The sequence below is a fragment of the Mirounga leonina genome, unplaced genomic scaffold, assembly GCF_011800145.1.
Source record: "Mirounga leonina isolate KUSES-001 unplaced genomic scaffold, KU_Mleo_1.0 Mir_176, whole genome shotgun sequence".
Classification (NCBI taxonomy): Eukaryota; Metazoa; Chordata; class Mammalia; order Carnivora; family Phocidae; genus Mirounga; species Mirounga leonina.
Window position 1 is genome coordinate 29,125,392 of NW_023270454.1, and position 17,493 is coordinate 29,142,884.

The 17,493-nt window shown below is 42.6% G+C and overlaps 1 protein-coding gene across 4 annotated transcripts in view; it reads left to right on the forward strand.

The window, feature by feature from the left end:
* Positions 1-6,093: 6,093 nt before the first annotated feature.
* Positions 6,094-17,493, forward strand: part of PDGFC (platelet derived growth factor C) — a 201,148-nt gene continuing 189,748 nt past the window's right edge. For 2 of the 4 annotated variants that reach the window (XM_035022838.1, XM_035022839.1), the window contains exon 1: positions 6,094-6,746. In XM_035022838.1, coding sequence (XP_034878729.1) covers positions 6,629-6,746 — 118 coding nt within the window. In that variant the 5' untranslated portion in view covers positions 6,094-6,628. The other 2 variants (XM_035022836.1, XM_035022837.1) reach the window with 2 other exon arrangements.

The window sequence follows — 17,493 nt, forward strand, 5'->3', positions numbered from 1 at the left end:
CATGACTCCCCACAGATGGTCTAGGCTAAGGCATTAGCTGGATGACTAACTGGCCAGGATAAACAGGACACTCATGCTAGCCCACGCTCTGGGTGGGCTTCTCCCCAACACCAGCTTTCTGACGCCTTAGTCACCACCATTCCTTCAAGTAACTGGTATTTCCTCAGGCTCAAATATTTCACTTAGGCTGTTCCCGCAAGAGCTGTCTAGTGTTAGATTAGTGTTCTCGAACACATGGGAAAATTCATCTATATAACCTATAGTATACCTCAAATTAAACATTGGGGCAGACGGGAGCACCTGGGTGGTTCAGTCAGTTAAACGTCTGCCTTCGGCTCAGGTCATGATCTCCAGGTCCTGGGCTGGAGCCCTGAGTTGGACTCTCTGCTCAGTGGGGAATCTGCTTCTCCCTCCCCCTCTGCCTCCACCCCATCCCCCAGCTTGTGATTGCTCTTTCTCTCTCTCTCAAATAAATAAATAAAATCTTATATTAAAAAAAAAAAAAAAACAACAACATTGGGGAAGGGGGAAGACAGTCATTGTGGAGAAAACCTAGAGGAGAAACACAAGAAAGCTTCAAATAAGAATATTTTTGTCCCAAATCCAGGGTCTAAATGTGTCAAAAGCATAAGAGCAGAACAGGAAGACCTGGCTCAAACAGTAAGTGTACCTGTCTTTGATAGTGTTATTCTGGGAAAACTAACTATCCTCTTGGAGCTTCAGTTTCTTTGCAGTCAAATGGGAAAACTCTGGCCTTCCTCAAAGGACTGGTGGGAAGATTAAATGAGAAAATAGATCTTAAGGTGTCGAACAGTTCCTGGGACATGATACATGCTTCAAAAAATAAATTAGAACCTGAATAATTCTCTTCTCGTTTTTATTTTCCTTGGTTGGCTTTTGTTTAACTATACATCTTTTGAGCTGCCTGTAAGAGGAAAACATGCTTTTTACCCTTCATAGAGGATGAGTGAAAGAAGATTCAGATGATGAGAAAGGAGAGAAGGTGGTACCGGGGTATGAGGAAAATGTCAAAGCAAATTATGCTGATAAAAATAAAATTGGGGAACATAAAATGATGCTTTAAAATGTTGCAAGGTTCTAGGGTAGAAGAGGGCAAGCACTTTTCTAACTGTAAAGATCATAAAGAGCAAATAGTAATAATCATAACAGAAAGGAGTAAGAAAATCTCTAGAACGGTCTTGAGCTTTAAAAGCAATTCAGGATACTTTTAGTATTAGATTAGTTAAGCCACGTTTTCTTTTTTGCTAACCACTGAAACTTTTCAAATGTTCATTAAGTAGAGTACTGAGGCTCTCCACCTCTTTTGCAAAGGCTCGTAGCCAAGGAAAGGTCTGCATTTGAAACAATGATCACAAAGTGAAAGGGTCCTTCTCCCATGACCTTTGAAATAAGAGGGTCACCATCTGAGAAAGGGGGATCTGTAACTGTGCCATGACCTCTTTACTATGATTTGTCACAATGTGGACAGCAGGCCTTCATATCCTATGCATGACTTCAAGGGAGGGAAAAATGACATGTTACTGAGTGGCGGATATGACCAAACATAGTGTTTGGTGGCTGTCCACATTTTTAGGGGATGCCCCTTGCTCTCAGGATTGTTTCGCATTCCACCAGTGTGACTCTACCGAACAGTAGGACATTGGCCATCTGTTCTGGGCTAATACCAATATTATTTCCTTATTATTTACAATTCACTTATGTACGATCACTAATTTTCTTTACCTTGGAACCACACTTTGCATATTCTGGCGTTGCTATCATCATACCAAATATTAAAAATTAAAATGTGAATGCCTGCACATGATTTACTTAGTTTTCTTGAATTCAGTGAAACTCCTGATACTTGCATTAGTCAGTGATTTCCAAACTCTTTCTTCTGCCCCTCTGTTTATCAGTGGAACGTGTCTTGTCGAACTATAATAGTAACAGATTATAGAGGACAACCTTGACTGGACAAGTTTAGGGAGAAGAGCTCTTTTCATCATCTCTAGCCAGCCACCAAGCACCTGTAAGTTAAGGCTAAGAAGCCGTTGTTTTAGTCATGCATTATCACAGAAGCACAATTAAGGTGAAAAAGTTTTGCTCTCATTACCTCAAATAGCTCAGAGAACCAAAGAGTTCTAAAATGGTAAGAGCACTGAGACAGAATCCAGTGTAAATTTCTCATGTAAAGAGAAGGGACAGAGAGGATTTCTAGATCAAGGTTGTACTGTTTGGTCATGGCAAAGCCAGACTGAGTCCCTGGTGTGCCATCTTCCAGTGAAATGATCTTTTGTTGTGGTGGTTCAAAGGTTACCAGGACTCCTCCTTCTTTGGGGCTGTTTCTGGCTACTTACTCCCTCTGAATTCTGAGTCAGACAAGCACTTCTGAGATTTTGAAAAAAATCTGCATACTCAACCGTGATTTCAAAAAGTAAACAGCAGCTTTACTTCAATGGGAAAAGCCACAGAGGGTCACCTAGAGGCCAGTTCTTGTCACCCGTTTCCCGTGGCCACACACCTCTAACTTCCCACCTCCCAACTCCCTTCCCCAGAAAAGTCAAAATTAAAAAGAGCAGGGCCTGAGCACAACCTTCTACCATTTGCCACAGTAAGCAAGTCTTTCTCAGATTAACAGCTGTTACACTGGGAGGTAAAGGGTGACTGTCGTAAAAGAAAAGAATTTAATAAAAAGTGTGTTTTATAATTTTTAGGTTGGAAAAACAGAGTATTAGTATATCCTAGATCTCTAGAGATAGCAAGAACGTATGTTTCTCAAGATGGGGTAGTTGGAGAGAGTAGAGAGAGAAAAGGGTGACTCTAAGAGAGATTACTTAATTTTTTTTTCTAGAACAATCTTTATTTCTGCAGTGATCTGTGGGCATTTACTTCCTTACTAATGATACCTGGTCTCATTTAAATGTATAGGTAAATGTTGCTTGTTAGCTATTCTGGAAACCCAGTGGGCATTTAGGTAGGTTGGAGATTTCTGAACTTCAGAAACTCATGCTCAATTATCTGCCACTAAAATGCTGAAAAGTTAAAGTTCTGAGAAAAGTTGTAAAATAATATTGTACATATACCTCTGTGTATGTGAGTGTGTGTGTATGTGTGTGTGAGTGTGTTAAGATTGAATCAGAAGAAGAGAGAGCAAGAAAACTTGCAGTATTTGATTTTCTGAGGCAAAAATATGTCCCCATGGTTCTTGCCCTCCTGGGTGTTACATGACTAGCTAAATGGGCAATTTATTTTAAATCTTATTCCACTTAAACAAAATTGATAGTGACACCCACCCTCCCTCCCCCAAATTATCACTGTTAATAACCAAGTACGTCCTACCATGTTCTTCAACAGAAATTTGTAGGTAACACTGTTCATGCATTCAGCCTGAATGGGGACTCCTTCCTCAGGTTTAAGAAAACATGAAAACCACAAAGAATGTTTGCAATTATTTTCTCTTGGTTGGCAGAACAGATACCTTTCCTCAAGGAAAATGCCTTAGGCCAAAACAAAGCCATATTCATTCAAAATATATTGTTTAGTAATTGTGCGGCCTCTGGATTACATAAAATTTACTTTCAGTGCAAGGGTCCCACTTTTCTAGGAAAGGTTTATAAGCAAAATGGAGCAGGAAGACAGACAGAGGATAAACTGTTAAAAGAATCAACTATGCCAAGGGCAAGTGCAGTTCAAGAAACAACAGTGCAAGTACATTGAAAGGGAACTAGGCAATGTGACCGTGATTTTGTCTAGGGGTCATGCAGGAGCACCTGGCTGGCTTTATTTGTAAGGTGATTGTCAAATCAATCTTTAGAATATGGATGAGGTGAAACGCAGAGGTAGAGTATTATTCTAGATCATCTGTAACTTTTCAAATACAACCTTCATGCTGAAATTCCAAGAAAAATGTAAGTGACTCCAATAAAGAAACCTGTCAGTCAGTCAAGAGTGTTTATTTATTATCCCCCTGAGCCAGGCACTGTTCTAGCCAATATCAAATGATACAAAATAAAGAATAGTCATCACTCTTATAATCTGGTGAGAGCAAATGGATTAAATCTGCAGACATACACACACACACACACACCCTCTATGTGGGTGGTCAAGAAATGTCAACTGTAAGGACATTTAACAGCCTCATTTAGAAAAACCCTGATTAGAAAATTAAACTTACAAAATTAGAAAAACTGGGGAGTAATTAGTTTTATTACAAATAGATTAAAACACACCCATAGAGCATGTCTTTTATATAACACGTCTCATTATGTTATTAAAATTGGGAACAAGGCCCCTCTCCCTCACAAATCCACAAAACATTTTTGGAATATATTTATTGTGCAAATATGGATTCACACTGGTGCTGAGATGCTGCTGAAGTACATAAAGTAAACCAGTCTTTGTCAGCTAACCTGTATGTTATTTAAAGTCAAAGACGGGACCTTGTCTAATTGCCTTGGTATCTTGCACTGTGAAGACAGAAGTGGTAAAGAAATAAAAAATGAATGAATGGGATAGGTGCGTAAAGACGAATTGAGCTTATTAGAATTTTAAGAGGCCAAAAAGAAGAGGACCAGGGTATTACAGAGAGGTCAAGTTGGTTGGTCTCAGTGGGTGTCCAAATACAAGAAGAGGGCTTGGCATTTTCAGCATGACTGAGGAAGGGTCAGCTCCTGGTTTGGTTCAGTAGGTGTATGTGCCTTCCCCAAGCATCCCTGGATCCTTTTTCAGGGCAGCTGACTCATTAGAGGCCTTCCTGCAAGGCCAGGAAGGGCGGTTCCTGAACACTTGAGACTCCATCAGTACTTCAACATATACCTTAAGGCTATATCCTTTCTTCCAACCCCCAGTGTAACACCGTAAAGGGTCGAATTGTTTGCATTGCCTTATTTAACAAGAGGCTGGGTGCTATTTCTGATTTGCTGGCCAGGGGACTTGGTTGATACTAATTTAATGCAGTCCAACTGATATGCAAGTTTCGCGAGGACAGATTGTGTTTTCACTACTACCGCCCCACTCCTAGAACAGTCCCCGACCCAGTAGGCATTCGACAAATAGTGTTTGCTAAATGAATGAATGCTGCTGTTAATGTGCTGGCTGTTTGGCTTTACTTTTGTTTTATCCATCCCGCTTCAGAGAGCTGGAAACTGAAGGGAAATCTTTGAAATCCAATTTCCCTTGTTCCTTCGGTCCAGAAACTCTGGCCAAGCCTTTGGGAACGGGGATCCCCTCAGAAGTTAATGACGAGGCACGACCACGGGGGGCGGGGAAGAGGGAGAGTTGCAGGAAGTTCTCCTCCACTCATTTCTGCGTTTGCAGTACCTTTCGCCACCCATCTTGCTCTTTATTTGGGGCTAGGGGCGTCCTGGGGGGGAAGGAAACCAGGGGCCGCTCTGGCTGCATTCCTCGCCGGGGCCGTTTGGGTCCTGTCTGCGGCGAGCCCCGCAGCACCCCCCGTCCGTGCCAGCACCTGTCGGACCGCCAGTTGGCGGCCCGAGTTGGCGCGAGCGGACGCGGCCGGGGCTGCCCCGCCCGGAGGCGCCGACCCTTGCCCGCCCCTGCGGCCGCCCGCGGGAGAGCCGCCGAGCCTCCGCCGCTCGCCTGCCGCGCGCTCCGCCCGGGCTCTGCCCACGGCCCCCTCCTCCCGGCCGCCGCCGGCTGGGGGAAGGTAGACAAGGGGAGGGGACAAGCCGGAGCCTCGGGCCGCCGGCCTTCCCTCTCTACCCGGTGCCGAGACGCCGCGCGGAGCCCCGAGGTCTGCGTGGAGCCCGAGGCGTGGGGGGAGGGGACGGGGAACGACCGGAGCCCCGCGGTGACCCCGAGCTGCCGAATTTCCCTTGGCTTCGAGGAGCGGGGGACGCGCCCGAACAAGGTGAACTTTGGTCGCGGAAAACTCCAGCCAGGTGCCGGGATCCGCGCCGCGGCGGTCGGGACCGGGCGCAGGCTGCAAGCCGGGCTGGGGAGCGGGAGCCCCGAGGCCTCCCTCCGCCCGCGCCCGGGGCGGCCTCGGCCCGGAGCCCCCCACCCCCGGCCTCGCTCCGGCTGCGCGGCCCCCGGGACCCGCCGAGGCGCCCTAGCCCTGTTTCTTCCCCCTCCCCCTTCGGGGGTGGGGGTGGGGCAGGGGAGAGGGGCGCCCGGAGAGCGCATCTATTGGCAGCTTTGTTATTGATCAGAAACTGCTCGCCGCCAACTTGGCTTCGAGGCTGGCTTCGCGCGACCCTCGAGTTTTCGCCTCTGTCCTGTCCCCCGAACTGACAGGTGCTCCCAGCAACTTGCTGGTGACTTCTCGCCGCTCCCCCGGCTCCCCCGCATCCCCACCCCCTCTTTCCTCCCTCGTCTTCACCCCCACCCCCACCACTTCGGCACAGCTCAGGATTTGTTTAAACCTTGGGAAACTGGTTCAGGTCCAGGTTTTGCTTTGATCCTTTTCAAAAACTGGAGACACAGAAGAGGGCTCTAGGAAAAAGTTTTGGATGGGATTATGTGGAAACTACCCTGCGATTCTCTGCTGCCAGAGCAGGCTCGGCGCTTCCACCCCAGTGCAGCCTTCCCCTGGCGGTGGTGAAAGAGACTCAGGAGCCGCTGCTTCCAAAGTGCCCGCCGTGAGTGAGTTCTCGCCCCAGTCAGCCAAATGCTCCTCTTCGGGCTTCTCCTGCTGACATCTGCCCTGGCCGGCCAGAGACACGGGACTCAGGCTGAGTCCAACCTGAGTAGTAAATTCCACTACTCCAGCAACAAGGAACAGAACGGTGAGTCTTTTACCCCTTTCTCCCCCTTCTTGTTTCTCGCTGTGTGTGTTACGTTGGCACCGTGCGTTGGTGTGTGATGTACACTAGCCTGCGAGGGTATAGTCGTCTCTGTAGCCATGCAAATGCGCGCTGCGTTCATTGGCATGGACTTTAGGAGGTTACGTGCCGTTTGCAACTTCGGGAGCTGCCACAAAGCTGTGAGAGGGCAACGTGAGTGCCACTGCTGGCTCAGTTAGAGAAGACATTCTGGGAGCGATTGTGAACGTCAGTTCAAAGGCACACTGCAGAACCTTTCCTTGCCAGAGTTATAAGTTCAAGAACTGCCTCGAAAAATGAATCCAAAATGAATGAGTCTTGGCGTGTTTGACTTTACTCCGATTTTCTTTTTCGTGGGGAGGAGGGTGTTTGAGGAAATGTACCAGCCACATTAATGGAAGCACTCAAAGTGGAAAGGCATCAATTAATCAGTAAGTAGATAGGAAATAGAGAGGTCATGGGGCCGCGTGGACGTTTTTAGGGGGAGTTAAAAAAATGTATTTCTCTTGCGCGCTCTCTCTCTCTCTTTTTTTTTAAATGTGCCTTTGTACTCTGAAGAACTTACCTTTCTGGTGTGTGTTTTTATATGTGTTGGTGAATGACTGCTATTTTGTGTGTGCTGGAAACGACTTAATCCTGCATAGGAAATGAGAATTACTTTCAGCTTTCAAGTGTACCTGAAATGTTTAGAAAACTCTCAGATGCAAGTTCCCTTGGGCTGGGATTGCACAGAGCTGGAGAAAGGCTCCTTTCATAAAGCCAGGGCAGCTTCAGGGTGTGTAATTTGCTTAGCCTCTGAACCCCATATGATTTACATCATTCAATTTCTAAACTCTTTTTCTCTTGATCTACCATTATGAAGTCATTTTCGAGAATACTTTGTAAATAGAAATTTTATACTGCACATGAAACCACAATGTTAATGTAGGCTGTCTAAAATTAGAATATTAAATACCCTGTTTACAAGTGGTGGCTCTTAATGTTAGTTGAAAAGAAATGTGCATGTTTTTACTGCTTTGTATGCCATCTATTCAGAATGCAAGAATGCTGTCACTTTATTAACCAGGGGAAATGAACCCAAGCAGCATACCTAGAAAATCAGAATGGTGTGTGCTGTGTTTTTAAGTCACAGCAAACTTTTTCTTTATGTATTGGGCTGTTTTCAAGCTTCGACTTTGAATTTAAGCTCTCTGAAGTGTTCATCCTTAAGAAAGCACAGAAAGTTTTAAAGTACAAAGATAGATTAAATAAGGATTCCTGGGACTTTTGTATACATTATTTGTATGTGTTGTATGTGCAGCAAATACACATGATCACATTTATCAGCCAATATTAATGTAGTTACTTCTTACAACTTGCTAATGTGATGGCACATGGCACCTGCAGGCCGCTTGAGCTGCTGATCAAAGGGCAGCCTAGGGATCTATCTCTAATCACAGGAGCTGCAGAGGATTGGGGGAAAGTGATCAAAGGAGCCCCAGCACCAGCTGTACCCTGGCAGGAAACAGATCAGACCAACCTTTGTTCTTTTTCATGTAAAATAAATGTCCAGTTCGAAATATTGCTTCTTACTAGACAAGCTTCTCCAAAATGACAATGCACAATATTCCTGGCTTCTGTGTTCTCTATTTTATTGTTCCTGTGCCATTATCATTTCTCCTTCTGCACTGTTTTATCAAGCCTGTCCTGGCATCTGTCACCTTCCAATTCCCGTCGCTACTTGTGCCTCTGATTGTCATTCTTTCTTGTGATCCACCTGCCATCATCACTTTGTAATGCGCCCCAGAGCTTCTCCTGTGGTCATTGGCCACTTCACTGAATAGGTTCACACCCTCTGGAGAGGTGAGTTCATTAAGCCAGGCCACACACATTCTGTTACCATCAGAGGCTGGGCCATTTCCATTCCTAAGTTGCATGATGCTAAAAATAGCCTGGCTATTTCCTAATCTGTGGGTAGAGGATTGGGCTATGTTTAGCTCTTGGGAGGGTTGGCAGCAGGAAGTAACTAGAGGTAGAGAACTACTCACCTTGTAGTTTTGAGCCTCAGGAGAAGTGGACTATCCAGCACTAGGGGGCAATATAGAGCTATTTTCCTGCACATGCTCAGGTTGATTTTATGCTTCAGGGTTCCAAGATTTGAGGATAACAGGTAGGTGACAAAGAATATCCCCCTGGAATGTGAACAAATTTGCTGGACCTTCTTTTTCTTCTTCTTTTTTTGGTGGGGGTTCCAAATTTTCCCTTTCCGTAGGTGGGATTTTTTGCCCTCATAGTTATGATTGATTTTTGATTGCCCTCTTGCTATTTTCAATTTTGATGATTGCCCAATTCTGGAAGTACAAACCCTCTGGAGATGCCACACAGAAATGTCATTGGCCCAGTGTGTGCATTGCATCATTTTGTGAAAGCTTTTCTAAATGCCAAATGTCCAAATTGGTCTATTTATTGTAACTATAGGAACTCATTCATGCTTTCAGAGACCTCTCCCCAATGATACTGTCTTTTCTCCAGTGTTCTAAATTCTCAGAGGGTGATGCAATCAGATCCCCAGGACTGCCTCATTTCAGTATTAACTTGGTGTCCCATGAGGTGTTATAAATAATGGAAATTGATTGCTATAGCCAATGCTAGATATTTGGATTTAGGTTGGATCATGTGGAGGTGCTTCAGAATTCATTTTGAGGGATCAGTGTCATTTACCCTGTTATTATTCATTACCTGGTTTTTGACCTAATACTGTATTGCAATTCTTGCCACTCTGCTGTGAGAATAGCTTTATCCTCCAATATTGTATGTTACCTTTCTGTCCTTAATTCTTAACCTGACTTCTAACCCTGAAGTTTCACATGTAAAACAACGGTCTCCAGATGTAACTTAAAGAAGGAGATAAAAGATAAGAACGCTGACTTACATAGGGTTTCTGGCCTATACTTCCTGCATGACCATGGGAAAAATGACTAATATCTGTGCGCACTCATTTAGAGGAGAATGCCTGCTATGAAACCAGTAAGTTCTGGGATGGTGCTTCTGCGTTGCAGCCTCAAAACCCAAAAAGAAACAAAGCGTACTTGATCAATTGCATATAGTCCACATAGACACCCAGTCACAAAGGTGTTGACGGAGCAAGGCCTCATCCACTTTGTGTCATCGGTGACACAAATTTACCCATGGAGCCGAAATGTGCTTCCCGTTCTCATTTTCTTTAACCATTTTGAGGGCAGATTTTGAATATGTCTCCGTTAGTTAGGGTCATGCTCATGGACATCTTTATTGTATGTGCTCTTTTCCTCAAGAGCTTTTGTGGCCCATGGGGCCATTTACTTTGGGGGTAAACGGTCCTCTAGGAATGCCTTTCTGAAGCCACGTGTCTTGTGTTTGTGGCTTCCCTGTCTCTCTCTCTCTCTTTTTAATGCCAGCTTGCTCCTCCTCCTCTTGCCATGTGCCCGTGTCCCACAAAGCTGTGTCCACTCCCCCTACCCTTTCTAGGGGGTAGTTTCAAAGCTCTATTTTACTGAAAATAGATAATCACAGTCCTTAGAACGGTGTCCCAGAGTAAATAGGCTCTGACCCAGTGCTAAAGGGACTCCCTGTGAGTTAGTCTATAAGTTGTAGTGCATGACCTTTGTGACATTTATTTTTGTTGTTTAGAGGCTTTTTTTTTTTTTTAAAGATTTTATTTATTTATTCATGAGAGACAGAGGGAGAGAGGCAGAGGGAGAAGCAGGCTCCCAAGGAGCAGGGAGCCCGATGTGGGACTCGATCCCAGGACGCTGGGATCATGACCTGAGCCGAAGGCAGACGCTTAACCATCTGAGCCACCCAGGCGCCCTAGAGGCTTTTTTTTTTTGAAAAAGAACTTCCTCCTTGTTCTCTGCTCTGTTTGAGACTGTTGAGGAAGTTGAGGAAGTAGAGTGCTATTATGTAATGATGAATATTGTTTTTCACAGTTGGTGACACAAAAACCCCATTCTACTTTTTGGTAACATTCCCCTCCTACCAACTGTTATCTTTTACAATTAATCTGATGTATTTTATATTTACCTCCGAAAGGTGTTCAGGTGTGTAGAAAGCTATACGGACTAGTATATTATTTGTTAAATAGTTTGAAATAGGGGCCGGGATCTGACACTAAACGTTCCCCAGTGGTGGCATTTTGTAGAGCTCCATCTCGGACACCAAAATTTTAGCTTTGTCTATTCTTATTTCATCCTTCCTGACGCTTATCTTTTACAGATCTTCTTTATATTCTCTTCCACTTCATGTTTTCTTCAGCCTTTCTACCTCTAGGATACTACTTCAACCCTGCTGGCGCCCTTCCTGATTGATCAGTGTGCCTGCCATATTGATTGTTAACCATCTTCACACTTTTAGCTACTGACCATTTCAGTCATATTGGAGTCCCGACTCTTCTCCTTTCTCCTCCCTGCTGGGCAGCCGAGGCCAACCTGAGGCTTGAAGGACCCGGAGTAAGGAAAGGATATGGCCTTTTTTAAAGCCTCCTTCTTGCGGCTTCTTTTGTTCTACCTCATCAAGCGTTGGGGCCTGGGAGTGAGATGAAACAGCGGGACATGACACACATCGTGTGGAAATACAAGCCTTACTTGGGGGTTGTTGTTTCTGTGGGCAACACTGATTAGGTGCTTGTGCATGGGTAGCACCTTACCATCTTCCAAATTAAATGGATCGTCTTCTCAGTGAGGTCTTGTTCTGCCCACTTAATCTGAATTAGACAGCCCTCACTATCACATCAAGGTTAATTAACTGCATAGTACTTATTATCACTTTTTGGTATTCTTCTTGGTATTAATCAATTAAGTAATTATAAACCTACCCCCCCCACCACCCCCAGAGTACATAAGTTCCCTGAGAGTATGGAACTCGTCCGACTTGCTCTTTGTGGGAGCTTCAGCACCTGGAACGGGATTGTATATAGTATGTGCTCCTTAAATATTTGTTGGATGGTTCTGGATGTAGTGCCTTACTAGAGTAAGACTATGGTGTTGACTATAATTGTAGGCCATGTTTGAAGGTGTCTTTTTGGTCTTGGAACTTCCACATTGTTTTACATTTTTCATACGAAGATAAACTTGTTTAATTATTGGTTGTGATGTCAGTCAAAGTACTACCTTACAATCTTGGTTAATATACCATGTTACCAGGTGAGCATGTACCAAGTAAATGGGTAGGTTTCCTAGAACTGGTGCTAGTTACTTTCTTAAAAGTGCTATTGCTGTGCATACCTCTGTGTTTCCCGAGGATGGGGTGTTGTGTGATATGGACCAAGGATCTGAAGAATCGTAAATTTTGCATGGCTGAGATGCCTCCAAAAGCAGTGTGCTTTCCATCTTCTGCCTGTGGCTCACAGATAAACAGGCTAGACATCAGCAATAAATGTGGTGCGTGGAATGTTAGGACTGGAAGGATCCTGAGAGCCTGTCCTCACCGATGTGTAAAGTGAGACGTGGAGAGCTAAAGTGACTTTGTCTAGGTCACTGTTGAGTGCAACAGTATTAAACTGCTAATGTGGTGATGCATTTTTCCTTATGTAAAGAACCAACTGGGCAAATGGAATTCTAGTTTTAACATTCTGATGCTTCATATAAAAGCCATTCTCTATTATTTTAGGGGGTTGCATGCTTTGTGGGTTGTAAAGGAAGACAGGACACCCTTGATCCTGAAACACAACTTATAAGAATACTAAGGAAAACAGTCTCAAAATAATCATATTCATTAAATATAACAGATAATCTGGCTAATATATATTTAGTATTTCTGTTGGGGTAGAAATCTGATAGTTTGGGAAATAACTTGAGATACCACCTTTAGAACTGTTACTGTTACCTGTCCAGACTTTATTTACACAGGTGTACTAGGTCCATAGATGGATGATGTTTATTCCAATATTTTGGTTTATTAATTGATGATGATGAAGAGGATGGTTGACGTTGGAATGCTTGGTTCCATAAGGGAGGTTTTTGTTAAAACAATAATTTTAAACATTTCATTTAGCAGGATGTCTCACTGGTAAAGTACCATAGGAGTGAATAAATGGGCATGGCCTAGCGGGCTCTAGAAAGCACAACCTGTTATTCTGTGAATGGATTTAATGAGTGATTTTAATTTTTATTTACATTTGAATATATAGGATATTCACTTCAGAGGTTCAAACTTCACTCGAAAGTCAAGAACATCAGGAAATAAATTCATTTCTGTGGACTTGAAGGGCTTGCCTAAAATAGGATTAAATGACCAAAATTTTATTTGTGAAGTTTCTAAATCTGAGAACAAAAGGAGCTAAAAATTATAAAGAGGAGTTATACTAATTAACATCATTAAAGTCAACTTATTAAGAGTGATTTTTTTTTTTTGGTAGCATTAGCTCATTTTGCCTTTTACTTCATGAGAATACATGCTAAATTGAGCTCAGCCAATTCTGTTACCTGACTTCACCTTAGTCTTCATATGTCATCTTCAAGCATTTCCAGTCCCCTGGTGACCGAGCAGCGTCTTTCCTGGACATTTGACTTTTGTCTAAGCCAAACCGTCTCTGCCAGCCTGGCTTCACTAATTTTGCTTTCTTATCAAACTATGATTTTTTCTTTTTTTTGTACTTGGCTTTTACCCTATCGGATAGTAATTGAGCCATTTTGCAATCAAATGAGGTGTGTTTTGGGTTGTTGCAGGCAGTGGGAGATGGAGGTTCTGTCTTTCTGAGGGAAACCAACATCACCAAACACTGGAGGCACATTGATGATAAATGCAAGGATATAGATTTGTACTGCCACTGTATGTCCTGATAAGACATCAGTTAGAGCTCTCAGAAGAGACACAGGATGGGCAATATTTGGATGCATTCTTTGTGGGTGGGTGGACGGGTCTAAAGATCTCTCGGTGAGTCTCTGGTTTTGTAATGCTTAATAATGATACCCTATGAGGGCCTGTTAGTTGCCACACTTGTGCTCAATGTTTACAGACAGTATATAGCTTATCTTTATAACCTCCCCAGAGGTATGAGGAAAAACACCAAGGTTTCACTAGCTAAGTAGCTTAGCCAAGGTCTCAGAGCTGGTAAATGTTTGGACCTAGGTCTGACTCCAAGCCAGAACTCAAGAGTCACATGCTGCTTCCTTCATGAGTTAAATGGTCTAATGTTTTATTAGAACATTGCTTTTATTCAGCAAATATTTATAAGCCTCTGCTCTTGGCTAAGCTCTGCCCCAGGTGCTGGATACACAAAGAATAAGATGCAGTTCTGCCCTTGAGAAGCTCTGTCCAAGAACGACAGATCCTTCTTTTTTCTCATGGTCTAGTAATGCCATGCTCAAAGTGCTATGGGAACATGGGATGCTTTATTTCACTTCAAAAATCCTCTGTTGATTGACTAAGTGGTTGATTCTGCCTGGAAGAGAAGTGCAAGGAGGAAAGTTCCCACAGGGCAGGTGACATATTTTGAAGTGGGTCTGGGAGAGGAAAAGAGAACATTCTAGGCTGAGGAAGCAGCCTGCACAAAAGAATAAGGCAGGAAAATGGATATCCCGTGGGAGACAAGAAGAGTCTAGTGTTGCATATGATTAGAGGCAAGAAAATAGTGGAAAGGTGCCCTGGATGTGTATATTCAAAGGCCCGATGCTGTTTGCAGCGTGCTTCGTGAAGAGTTTGCACTTAACAGAATAAAAGAGAAGATTGTTTCCCTGTTTCAGAGCTGGTGAAAACCCTTCATTTCCAGTTATTTTCGAAGCAGACGTGTGGTAGCAGAGTTCTGCTTTGGGGTGGGTAGTTGACTGCTTATTGTTGCAATTTTGTCCCAGTCATTAGGGGAATTGGTGAGAAGGGCAGGCTGCACAGCCTCAGTTACACTCAAATAAGCTAAGCCTGTGTCCACACTACTCTCTATTGCCTCCTTTATGTAAACAAAGAGCTATTTTCACACTTCATTCACAAAATGGATGGCATGTGGAATGAGGCTGGGTGAGGGATCAGGAGATCATGGTACAAGGAAGGCAGCTTCCAGCACACTGAATTAGCATAATGAAGCTATTACGTTGCAAGAAGCAAAGAAAACAGCCTTAACACTTTTAAGGGAAAGGCTTTCAAGTCTTGTGAAAATTAATTCCTATGAGGTTACTCTGCATTTGAGTAAGAACTACATCATTTCTCTAGTGAGGCTCATTCTGGTCCCTTGTAGACAGTGCTAGAAATATTTTGTGGTATTTAAGGACTAGAAAAGAATGACTTTTCTTGGTGGATGTGCTTTCTAGATGCCATGCCACTTTTTTGAAGCTATGCTTTTTGCATTCGAGGAAAGCCTTGTTTGTGAGTGGGTACTATTTTAGGCTTTTCGACGTTTGCAAGACGGAGCTAGGCTTCCGGGCTTAAATATGCCCAGCTGGCCATTGCACCTGCCTTTTGAGTTACTACAGAGATCAGAAACCATTAACAGCAGAAGTTGGACTTACGTGGTACTTATCTCATGTTGTTTCTGGCAGTTATTTTTGCTGGGTATTTATAAGGACATCTGTCTTTTAAAGAGTCGTATTACTTATCCTTTTTTTTTCCACTAAGGAATAAATCACAGCTTGTTCCCCATACTGCCACACACATTCATAGTCTGAAGTGATTAGAAATGCAAATTAAGAGTCGTTAAAGCATTATAATTTCTTTTCCTATGGCATCAGGCGATATTTAAAATCAGTGTACTCAGAAAGAACATATGCTTAAAATGTGATTAAGATGTGAGCAGATGAGAAGAAAGAAATATTAAGTTCCTTACGGGAAAATTTCTTACAGGGTTTGGGAATAAGGGGAACCTGCACTATTCATTTCTGATTTATCATCCTTTAAACCGGAGACATAATGAGTAGGGTGCACGTTGTTTAAGAACACAGGAAAACACAGTAGCTTCTGACGTTTTCAAATTGCTCTATGGAAATACATACTAAAGACGCCTTACTAGAGTGTGATTTACCATCGGATTACCCAAAGGACAGATCAAATTCAGCTGTATTCCTTGTAGTGATTCTTGGGTATTTAAACACTATGAAAACAAGAAAAAAAAATCAGATAGTGTAAGCATGAAAAGCATTGATATGCACATCCAGAGGTAGAGATGGATGTGCCGGACGCAGATCTCCTCCACTGGAACTATGTTTATGTCGTAGGTAATAAAAGGTACTGGCTTCCTGTTAAAGAAGAGCAGTGTCTCTGTAGGTATGCGTTTTGTTCCTGACTTCACTTTTATTTATGAACAAAAGTACACTCTATTTCTGGAGGTCTACATGCAAATGAATTGCCTCTACAAAAGAAGGGACTGTCCCTCAGAGTGTTCTTATAGTTTCAGATGCAGTTTTATGTATACTGGAGATATATATGATGGGCTCAACTGTATCTTTACTTTGTATTTGTCACTGCAGTCAAAACTGACTGTTTCTAGAAAAATCAACAGTCTAAAAATAGCAGGTGTTTCCCAGGTCAAAACCTGGCTCAGATATCGAGAGATATTGACAGAGTCTAGCTACCTAAATGATAAATGCTAAACCTTGAAACAGTAGTTTCAATCTGTTTTCTTGTGAATATTAGCAGGCTTGAGATTTATAAGCAAGAAGAATAATGTAAAATTAGCAATCAAATGATCTCTATGTTTATTTTTTAGAAAAGCTTTTCTTTCATGGTATAAAATTTATCTTTAATCTGTGCTGATAACTTTTAATAGGCATCAGTTGGGTACCCCATTAAACTAACTGCTTTAAAATGGTTTCCTCTTAGAACTAATGTTTACATCCTAGGAAATCAATTAGAGTGTATGGATTTCACATTTCCCTTGCAGTCTTCGTTTACAGGCATTTCTGAATGACCAACCTACTATAGCAAAACACTCAGAGGTGCAAATCTTCTGAAAGAAGTGCAAATGCCACACTTTTACTTGGGAAACTGGAAAAAAAATAGGACTTATTTAATATATCTGCCGAGCATTTAAAACTGCAGAAAGCACAGGAAATACTTTTGGTGTATGGGAATGTGTGGTGTTTCCAAACTACAAACATTGTTTTTAAAATTTCCCCGGTAGTGGTGAATTATATGAGACCACGTCCATATAAGGAGAGCTTGTTTAACTGGCTTGTGGTTCTGGGGCTCGTTCAAACACTCTTAAACAAAATAAAGGGAATGGATGTAATAACTTCTTTATGGAAAGGCCATAAAAAGGTACAGGGCCATGTAAACAAATTGGGTCATTTACTAGATGTTTTAAGTGATAGATTTGCAATCCAAATTCAGGGGTGTATATTAGGTTTTATAGGACCATGACCATATTCTACCCTAAAAATGAGATTACAAGCATATTTTTTGTTTATTTGTTTGTTTTTCTTTAGTGCATGGAAACCCATTATTGCCATATTATACTGTAGTTTGAAAACATAAGATTTTGAGCACTTGCATTTATAAAGTTTGTTCAACTTTGGAAAATGGTTAGAGACCCATGCGTGAAAAATTGAATTGACCTGTTTTTTTGGTAGCACTGGGTTCTGTTCAAGGAAAATAAGATGATTGAAATTGAAATTTTCCTTCTGGGCTCAGACATGTCTAAACTAATTGTAAAATAATTGTTCTGGCTTACAAGAGTAGACTCATAACTACGACTATGTAAAGTAGAAATCCAACAACAGTTACGACTTACAGTGACTGTAACTCTGCCAGTCTTGTAATAAAACCGCTA